A 9,860-nucleotide genomic window follows, 5' to 3' on the forward strand; every position below is an offset into this window, starting at 1 on the left:
GGGTGACACCAAGAACAAGCTTGAACTCTGGACTCTGTCCCAGGGCTGAATTCTTACTTGCTTAACCTCAACAAACCTGTTTATCCATCTGCAATATGGAATCATTGCTACCTCACAAGAGCTGCTGTGAAATGAATGCGAAAATTATGTGATGAGAGGTTATTGTGAATACTTGCAACGTATCATGTGATAAGTCTTACTGGTTTCATAAAAGTGCACATTCATTGTGGAAAACAGACAACACAGGACTAAAACTTTATGCACCTTTTCCCAAGATATTAGCCTCTGAAACATGCCTTTACTGGAGTAGCTATAATTAGGAAAACACATCCATGCACAAGACACTATCCTGGGCTTGAAGTATCACAGAAAGACGGCAGACGAAGGAGCTGGTTTCCTGGATGCTCCCGAGGGGCTGGGTGCAGGCAGTGGGAAGACCCCACTGCCCCTGGCAAAGTGGTCAAAATGAGTGTGGGGCTGAGGTGAAGAGAAGGAAGAGAGAAGTCCCTGGGAGGTACCAGCAAGCCATTAGGATGAGAACTCCGTCTGAATCTCTCTGTGTATTGTGTGGTTTAAAACCCTACAAGCCAAGCTCTATTCCCAACCCTCCTCTTAAAGCAGCCTCAGGTTCTGGGAGTTTGAAGGATGTGGTGCCCCAAACCACAGGCTGGTTAAAGGCTCCCCTATCCCTGGGTCAGCTGTGGGAAAGGCCCCTTCTGAAGGGAGGTGTCCAGAACGTGCTCAGGGATCCTGAGGCCCTGGGGACAATGGGGGAAGGTTCCAGGGAGGTAGAAGTTCTTTTATTCAGCTGACTGGCTCTCTGTTAGGCTGTTAAAATGCCGAAATCAAGCAGACAGGTCCTCCTGTCCTCCAGATAATCCGAGCACATGGCAACACAACGTGGGGCAGAGACAGAGGAACGTTAAGGCTTGTGAAAACAATCAGGGGCCATTAAGTTAGTCTGAGGTAATGGGAGGAAAGCAGTCTCCAAAGAGGAACTCCTGAGGGAGTTGAGGTCACGCCCATGTGGCCAGGGACATGAGCCGGAGGATTTCTGGGGCCAAGGAGGGAATGGGATAGCCCAAGAGGGCCCCTGGCTGGTGAACTGCAGCTTTTCCTCCGCTGAGCACAAGCAAGGAAACACTCCCCTGTAGGAACAGGACACGCCCTCAGGCAGGGCAGTAGCCTATGAAGAATATTCCAAATCAAGGCAGAAGAGCACAGTGCAGGGCCTCCCATGCTTTGGTATCTGAATCCCCTGGGAGCTAATAAAGAACACAGAGGCCCAGGCCTGCCGAAGCAGGATAGGACCTGGGACTTGGTATTTGTACCCAGGTCCTGGGTGATTCTGACACCTGCCACAGGCTGGGAACCAAGAACATGAGCTCTGGACACAGACTCCATGGATTTGAATCCCAGCTCAGCCACACGCCTCCTCGGCGACTCTGGCAATGCTTGTGATATGGACGTTCTAAGTGTACGTATCTCAGAGCTGCTGGGAGGGTGGACTGAGCTGTTACCAGCACAGCACGGAGAACGGTGTCTGGACTGGAAGTGGTACTCTGGGAATGGTACCCATTATTCTGACCTGTTTCAGCTGTGGCAGAAAGGTGCCTCTAGAGGAAGACAAAAAATTTAAAGGAAGGGATTTGAGGGTAAAACAGGATATTTGATACATTTAACTGAGATTTTTACAAAAGCAAACAGAAAATCCTACTCGATTAGCTAGCCTATGCTACCAGCCAGTGAGCAGTTTGAGACGTTTAAGCCAGAAGCTGAGTACCCATGTTGTAAAGAGAGCATCCACAACAAGAGGAGGGAAAGCTCCATCAGTTTATTAGAGAAAGCTGGGGTGCTCAGCACCCCCACCCTGCCTGGGCTTCCTTCCTAACCTGTCAGCTTGATCCTGGGGCGTGACGGAGGAATGATCAAGGTGTGAATGGCTTCCATATGGGTGCCCTGGCTGCAGCTACTCTGTGGGATACTTGGAAGAACTTGAAGGTGAGACTGGAGAGGCAGTAATCAGGATCCAGATACCGGTTAATATGCAAGGCTGTTTCCACATATCCAGAACTTCTAGAAGAACTCTCAGACATACTTGGCTGAACCCTGCGAACTCACAATACTCACTGTATTTCATTTCTGATGGGTTAAGGAGAGCTTGGCTTAGGTTAGTGAACTTGAAACTGCAGGCAAAAAATCAAGTGTGGTTAACAAGGTAAATGTTAGATGTGGGCCAAGAGGACTCCTTCTGGGGGAACTGTCCTGGCTCCTCCGGCTATGTCCCTCTCCATGAGGCACAGGATTTGCAGGACCAAGGAAATGGGGACACCCAGCGCTTGTGTCCCCCCCTCACCTACCAGACAAGTTCAGGTACCCATCTTAGACCTTGGAATCCCTGTCCAAAATGACCCAAGCCTGCCTCCGAGGCCTACGGGAGGAGCCTTTCCCCTGGGGCCATTTTCACAAAGACGGTGCTGCCCCATGGTGCACACCCTAAGGCCCAAGTGCTGGGTGGCCAAGAAGTGGTGGTTTGCAATATGGTGACACTTGGGAGGTGTGTGCTGGGGTTTCCCTTGTAATGTGGGAAAGAACCAGGTGGGAAGAGAAGAGGCCTAGACCACAGGATGGCCAGCTATGACACCACACTGTGGCACAGACCTGACTCTGGGAATTCTCAGTTCAAACTTGGCCTTCCAGAATGTTATGTCGCGGTTAGGAGGATGGAACGTATGTGGGCTCAGCTTGATTTTTTTTAACCTTGAAATATTAAGACATGGCGCATGGGTCTCCATTTGTATTCCTGCCTCTGGCTTTTACAAATGTTGGGGATGTGCCTGATGGCTAAAGGTATGTACCAGATAGGCCTCAACTGAAATATTGGAGTGTGCCAATTATTACGTGCCTTGGGCAATTTACTTGAACTCTCTAATAATACTGATGTTAAGGCCTTTCAATTGCTAGTAAGAATATCCCAATTCAAACAGACTTTATCATAAATAGGAATTTATTGGTTCTTATAACTGACAAGTCCAGTGGCAAACACCTCAGGTGTGTCTGGATCCAGCAGCCTCACCAGCATCCTCAGCACGCGGTCTCTGCTTCCCTGTGTTAGCTTTCCTTCTTGGGCAGGACTACCCATTGTAATAAGCCTACATCCTACTTACCAAGCAATCCCCACAGAAAATTAAAGCTATCACTTTTCTAAAGATCTGGCAAAGTCCAGGGACCTGATGATTGGTTATATGCCCACCATGAAGGGTTTCAGTCTCTCTCCTCTAAGTCATGTGGATCGTGGATTAAGAGTCAGGGAAGTGTAGTTCACCAAACAAAAATTAAGATGCGGTTGCTGGGAGAACAGCTGAGGCAAAAACAATAGTGGGTTGGTGGGGATTAAATGCTTAGCACTCAAGTTAGCCGCTACTAACATGATCAAGAAAACGCGGATGGACTCAAATCAGGTGTGCGTGCGGAAAATGGAAACCACACTCATTTTCCAAGCGCCCCGAAATGGAGATTTGGAAATGCCCTGACAAGCTTAGAAGACACACTGGAATTGCGTGTAGGAATCATGCCTTTGGTTGCTGTGGCCGATCCTGCAGTGCCAACCTGTGCCCATCAGCACGCCTCTGCCTGAAGAGCTGGGTGTGAAACCAAGCCATGCTCGCCAAGAAGACGCCTCTGGAATTGTGTAGAGAAGTACATGAACCCCCAAATTATTACGTTACTAGATCTGTGGCCAATTTGGGGCAATGTTCAGTCTATCTAACCTGAGATAATCTACTATCACTGATGACTCATCACGACAGTATGTGTTTCCTACTCACCACCTGTAATCTCCAATTACAGGACAATCTTGAATAGGAGAAGCCTTCTTACTTTGATGGAAATTGACCAAGACTATCAATAGGGCTTTAAATGTGCACCTTTGTGGTTTAAGTATTGTGTTCTATTTTTGATGACTGATAAAAATAGGCTATATACCACCATTGAAAATATATCCCCGGCCTTTTATTTTGAAAAACTGCAAACCCACAGAAGTTGAGATAGTAATACTAAAATGTTAATGCTGCCTTCACACACACAGAGCTTTAATCAAAAACACGCGGCGGCCTCTGCTCTAGGTTAATATCCAGGTACCTTCTCCATGCTGACAAGCGAAGCAGCCTCGACATTAGTGAGAGGAGCGGTGTCCTCAGGAAGTCTGTGACGACTTTTTTGTAGGGCTTCACTCGTCTCATTAGATACTCACGGCCCTGCAAGGCCCTCAGAACAGGATTTATTCCCATTTTACAGAGGAGGAAACAAACTCAGACGCCCAGTGATCCATCTGCTCAAGGTCTCAAGTCAGTTAAGTGACCCGGCCAAACCTGAAGCCAAAGACGTCTGACTTCAGTAACTCAACATACTACGGTCACTTGCCTCCCGGATACACAGTGAGAGGAAAGCCAGAGCCAAACAGATATCCAAAGAAGTGTTTTAGCTTCATTTTTCTGACAACCTGAAAGCAACTGTTCACCGGGACCCATGTGCATAGAGTTATTAACCGAAGTCTGTTATCAAGAGCATAAAACCACAATGGAAATTGAGTGGGATGATGCACACAGAGGGTATCAAAATGTCTGCTAACTGCCCCCTCGATTTGACTTCAATATTTATCGAGTGCTTACTCTGTCCCTGGTATTGTGCTTGGGGATACAGAGCAAATAAGACAAAGATTCTGCCCCTGTGGAGCTCACATTTCTGTAGCTTAATGAACAATTCAGAAGCTGCCAATGAGAGATTGGTGGGCGGCATCTGGCCCACGTTAGTGTTCTGTTTGGTCCAGTGTTTAATTTTTGTTTTTATAATAAATCGCCAACTTCTAGCTTCTCTCAAACAAGCAACTTCTGCTGGATTCCTGAATAATAAGTAGCAGCCACCCCTACCCCTCACCCCGGACACCTGCCCTCTAGAGATCACTTCAGTTTCCCCCCATTTTCCACCATCTTACACCCAGGCCATTGTGGCCCCACGCATGCATTTGCATTTTCCCCTTGACATCCATAAGCATTTCAGCCGAAACCCCTGGAGCAAACATATATCCAAACAAGATGATTTCAGATAGCATTAGGTCACTACAAAATAAATAAAGTAAGCTAATGTGACAGGTGTGGTATGATTGGTGGAAAGGGCTACTTCAGACTGGGTGGTCAGGGAGGCTCTCTCTGAAGTGTAATTGAAAGGGAGACCTGAATAACGACAAGCATGACAAGTCTGCCAACAGAAAAGAAAAAGGCTTCCAAGCAGAGGGAAACGCACAAGCACAGCTTCCGTCTGAGGCAGGACAGAACTTGGCTTGGTCAAATCCGTAACAGCAAGGTTGGGGTGGCTGGGAGAGCGGTCACGAGATCACAGAGGAAGGAAGAAGCCAGATTACATAGGACCTTGTAGGCTATGATGAGAATTTTGGATTTTATTCCAAGTGCAATGGGAAGCCTCTGGAAAGTTTTTGCTTGGGAACAATGTGATCTGGTTTACATTTTCAAAAATCACTCTGCTACGTAGAGAGCGACTTAACGAGGCGAGAGGAAGCAGGGGGATCAGTGAGGAAGCTACCTTATCACAGTCCAGTAGGTGACAGTGGCTCGGACCAGGATGGTAACAGAAAAGATGGAGAGAAGCAGATTCAGGATATAATCTGTGGAGTCTAACCAAAAGAATTTTCTGACGGAGTGGATGGTAGGAGTGGGAGCATACCGGAGGGATTAATGAAAAAGGGAGTCATTAGGGGTAACTTCAAGGTTGTGCCTTGTTCAAACATTTATGAGTTGGGGATGTCTAGGGGAGGCCCTGATTTTAGGGAGAGAGACAGCAAGAATGTGATTTCAGAGGAATACATTTTGCCAAGATTCAAGTCTCCCTGGATCCTCATTTCCCTTCTCCCACATTTAAGCAGTCTCAAATCCAAAACGTTTGAACTTCGAAATGCCTCATCTCTTACCAACTCTATCCCTTCAATTTCAAATCCATCACCTACGTCCTGATTCAATCCTCTCTCTTGCCTTGACTTTTACAGCAGCGTCTATAGCTATGAATTAACTAGCAAAAAGCACTTAACAGCCACATGTCCCTCTCTCCCACCAGCCATCTCTGATGGCAGCGATCATGTCTTGTTCGTATTTATCTCCAGTGCCTAGTGCAGTGCTGAGCACAGAGCGGGCACTGAAATGCCTGACAAACTGAAAAGAGATCCCCTCAAAGAGGACATCACCTTGAAGACAGGAGTCCAATCTTGGATTCCTATGATTCCTCTACCCAACTTAAAGCAGAACCAGATACAACATGTATGATCAAGTTCCAGAAACTTCGCCTTCCCGAGAGATGTGTTTCTTTCCTTTTAATTTAGTTTGAAACTACACTGAGTCCCACTTTTACCCGGTAGTTAGTTAGTAAGTGAGATTGGCCGACAGACAACATATATTACTACTCTCTTCCACTTTTCTTCCAAATCTAGGGACTTTATACGTGCATACCTTCACAATACCTTTGTAATAAGCAGGTCAAGAGAAAATCATTCTCCGTTTTCAAATAAAAAAAAAACTGAGGCACAGAATGGAATCCCTTAATTCCTTTTCAATGGAGTTAGGAGCTTCGCCTGGATTAAGACTAGCCTTTCCCTGACACCCCACCACAGTTCTGTCACTGGATGGTATCCCAGGCTCCCAACCCTGCCAAGACTGCTGGTTAGTACTCAGGTGTCCCCTAGGTTTTGCCTCCACAATTACAAACTCCTTTGGGTACGAGGGTGTGTTGCCACAAGGTCAAGGCCATGTCTTCTCTCTCTTCAATTTACTCTTTCCCTCCGTGCCTGGTGAAGACAGATTCCATCCCTTGGGCCCAGGAGAAAGAAAAGCACCTTGGTTATTAGACTGGGAGGTCAAGTAAGGCCAGGAGTCACAACCGGCAAGAAGAGAGAGAGAGATCAAAGTAAGCAAGAATAGTTTCAATGGGGAAAAGGGAGAGAGGAGCCACCACTGAGAAAATCAGAATACGCCTTTCAAAAGGTTTCCAGCTGGGGAGTGCCTGGGAAGAAAAGTGGCAGCCGTGGTGGCAGCAGCATGCCAGACCCTTCCTGCCAGACCCTCCCAGAGTCATTTCTTCAAGGCACCCAGGCTTCTCAGCGCCTCCTGGGCCTGGGTCAGCTGCTGCTGCAGCCTCTGCCGGGTGCTCTCGTTGGAGGCCCGCTTCAGGAGGCCCTGCATTTCCTCCACCACTGCCCGGTGGCCAGGGGTGTTGTGGAAAAGCCGCACTGCGCGGTCCCCACAGGAGGCCAGAAGCCGGCCGGTGATGTCAAAGGACAAGTCAGCGATACACTCCCCATGGACCTGCTCAAAGCACTCTTCCTTCTCACCCCGCCGGGTGTTGTAGAGATGAATACTGCTGCCACTGGCCAAGGCCAAGACCTGGGCGTCAGGGGAGAGTGCCAGGCGACATGGCATGGTGCTCGCCTCTTCAAAGCAGCCTGTCCTCAGCAAGTAGGGATCCTGCTGCTTCTTGTATTCCACATCTGTGTCCCACAGTTTCCACGTACCGTCCTTGGAGACCGAGGCCATCCTGCAGCATGGAAAATCACGGCTCTAGCCCCAACACACCCTGGGCGGGGAGGGCACTGGGACGGTATGAGGGGTTCCAGCTAGGAAGCCAACTGCACCGCTGGGCCTACTTCCTGCTGAAGGCCAGGCACTCTACCCACTGCAGAGCTGCTACAGAGATAGGCAAAAGGGCCCCGGTTGCCAAGAGGGGCTGAGAGCCACGGGTAAGACGTCAGAGAGGATGCACTCACCTGCGGGAGTCATTGGAGAAAGCGAAGAAGTGGACGGCTGCAGAGTGCCCCTTCAGTTCAAAGGCTCGCACAACCTCCTGGAATTCGCTTTTTTTCCCAAAGCAGACTTCCCACACTTTTACATCTGGGGTGAAGCCACACGAGGCCACAAACCTGCCACACAACCAGGTTCCTTTACAATTTAATTTTAAGGGCATCTCATTTCTGCTAACCCACTAAACCTCATTCCTAAGTTAATAATCGTATGTGTAAATAACGCTGTGCCTTTTAAAACCGCTTTTATACACAGGACCTCAGTTCATCCTCATGACCACACTATAAGATACATAATACGCCCACCCCAGCCTTTTAAAAACTATAGATGAAGAGAGACTAAGGACTTGGATCTAGGCGTCCTGATTCCACATCGTATGCTCTTTCCACTATTTGAAGCTGGCTCTCTGCTCTGTCCCTGGCCACAACTTCTGCCCATCCCAGATGCCAAGTCCTTCCTTCCTCACCTGCTACAGGGGGAGATAGCAGCATGGGTATTGTTCATCTGGTTGGTGTTGATGGTAGACAGCACACGACCTTTCAGATTCCAGATGAGGATAGTCGTGTCACTGGAAGCAGTCATGATGAACTTCCCTGAGAGGAGAGGGGAGGGTGACATGAACTGAGGTCAATAACCTGACCAAGTGTCATTCTCTAAGGAGACACTTACAATGGCCTCTGCTGCCTCAAATATCCATGCTCCCCTCCTAAGCCAAGGGTCCCCACAGATAAGGATTTTGCTCAAGACTGCGGGTCTTACCTGCCTCCCTTGGGGACCTGCTGTGGCTCTGGGACTCCAGGGGAGCCCAGAGCCAGAGCCCCTTTGTCACACTAGGGTTAGCATAACTCTCAGGCAGCATTAACTCATTCAGCAAATAACTGGTGCTACTTCTTCTAGTCTTAGGTAAGCTCCACCCTCTGAATGCCTCTTACCTGTGTCCGCAATGCCAATGTTGATGATGGGTGCCTTGTGCTTTTTAGGAAAGTCCTCTGGGTTGGCTGTGAAGGTATAGCCCCCATCCTCTCGCTTGGTCATCTTGAAGACACGAAGGGTGTCTCCACTGGCCAGCCAGACGATGAAGGCTCTAGAGACAGGTACCAGACAAGGCACTCGTTCGTTTGGACATGGAAGCCTATGTGTGCCAGTTCCTATGCTAGGCTCTGAGGAAAATCATGGGTCTTCCTTCATGCCCCAGTCCAGCCCTGCAACTTAACCCCTTGGTTCAAAACCTCTTAATACACTTCAGAAGATACGACTCTCATAGCTTTGGCTCCTCCTATGTCTCTCTAGAGTTTAGAAAACCATTATAACAGCTTCCAAGATGAATCTGGAGCCAGACTTTGGTACTTCCCAAGTAGGAACACATCTTCCTCTCTCTGCTTCCCTGCTGTGCAAAATGCAGAGACCTCCAGGGAGCCCCAGGCACTGCTCAAGCTGTCCAGATAGTCTTTCTGCCACCCCCAGGGAGATCCAGGGTCCCCCCTCGCTATTCCAAGTCAGGTATGGGAAGGACATAAGCCTGGGGCTGGGCTTCTGCAGGCAAAGCTGAGTCCCACCTGCAGTCAGGGCTGAAGCGCACCAGGGTGGCATGGTCCAGCTCCACATTGGCTCTCATGCTGCGATGTTCCCGCTGCAGGAAGTCCTTGGTACTCCAGATGCGGACGGTGCGATCATCTGCACAGGTGGCCAGGTACTTGCCATTGCTGCTAAAGTCCATGCAAGATATGTTCCCACTGTGGCTCTAAGGGAAGGGTTGCAGGAAGTATGAACAGGGACCCCTTGGGCAGATGGGGTCTGTTGCCTGGATTAACGGCAAGCTGCTGATGGGGTGTGAGGAGGAGGGGTAGGATGAGGCATCCCCACTGATTTTGGTCAGAGGCAGAAGAGTCTGTCATGTGCACAGAATACTAATGAGAAATAGTCTGCGGGGGGGGGGGGGGGGGGGGGTGGTTGAGTGGTTTGTAGGGGGGGTGGGGGCCCTTCTTCGGGGGCCGCCGTGCC

The 9,860-nt window shown here is 49.1% G+C and overlaps 1 protein-coding gene across 1 annotated transcript in view; it reads right to left on the bottom strand.

The window, feature by feature from the left end:
• Nucleotides 1-5,440: 5,440 nt before the first annotated feature.
• The window catches only part of TBL2 (transducin beta like 2), a 6,383-nt gene continuing 1,963 nt past the window's right edge, over nt 5,441-9,860 (bottom strand). Inside the window, exons 3-7 of the mRNA XM_032431046.1 lie at nt 9,416-9,600; nt 8,792-8,943; nt 8,326-8,452; nt 7,826-7,978; nt 5,441-7,596 (exon numbers count right to left, since the gene is read on the bottom strand). Coding sequence (XP_032286937.1) covers nt 7,134-7,596; nt 7,826-7,978; nt 8,326-8,452; nt 8,792-8,943; nt 9,416-9,600 — 1,080 coding nt within the window. The 3' untranslated portion in view covers nt 5,441-7,133. The remainder of the gene's footprint in view (nt 7,597-7,825; nt 7,979-8,325; nt 8,453-8,791; nt 8,944-9,415; nt 9,601-9,860) is intronic.

Source organism: Phoca vitulina, unplaced genomic scaffold, assembly GCF_004348235.1.
Source record: "Phoca vitulina isolate PV1807 unplaced genomic scaffold, GSC_HSeal_1.0 scaffold45, whole genome shotgun sequence".
In the NCBI taxonomy this organism is placed as follows: domain Eukaryota; kingdom Metazoa; phylum Chordata; class Mammalia; order Carnivora; family Phocidae; genus Phoca; species Phoca vitulina.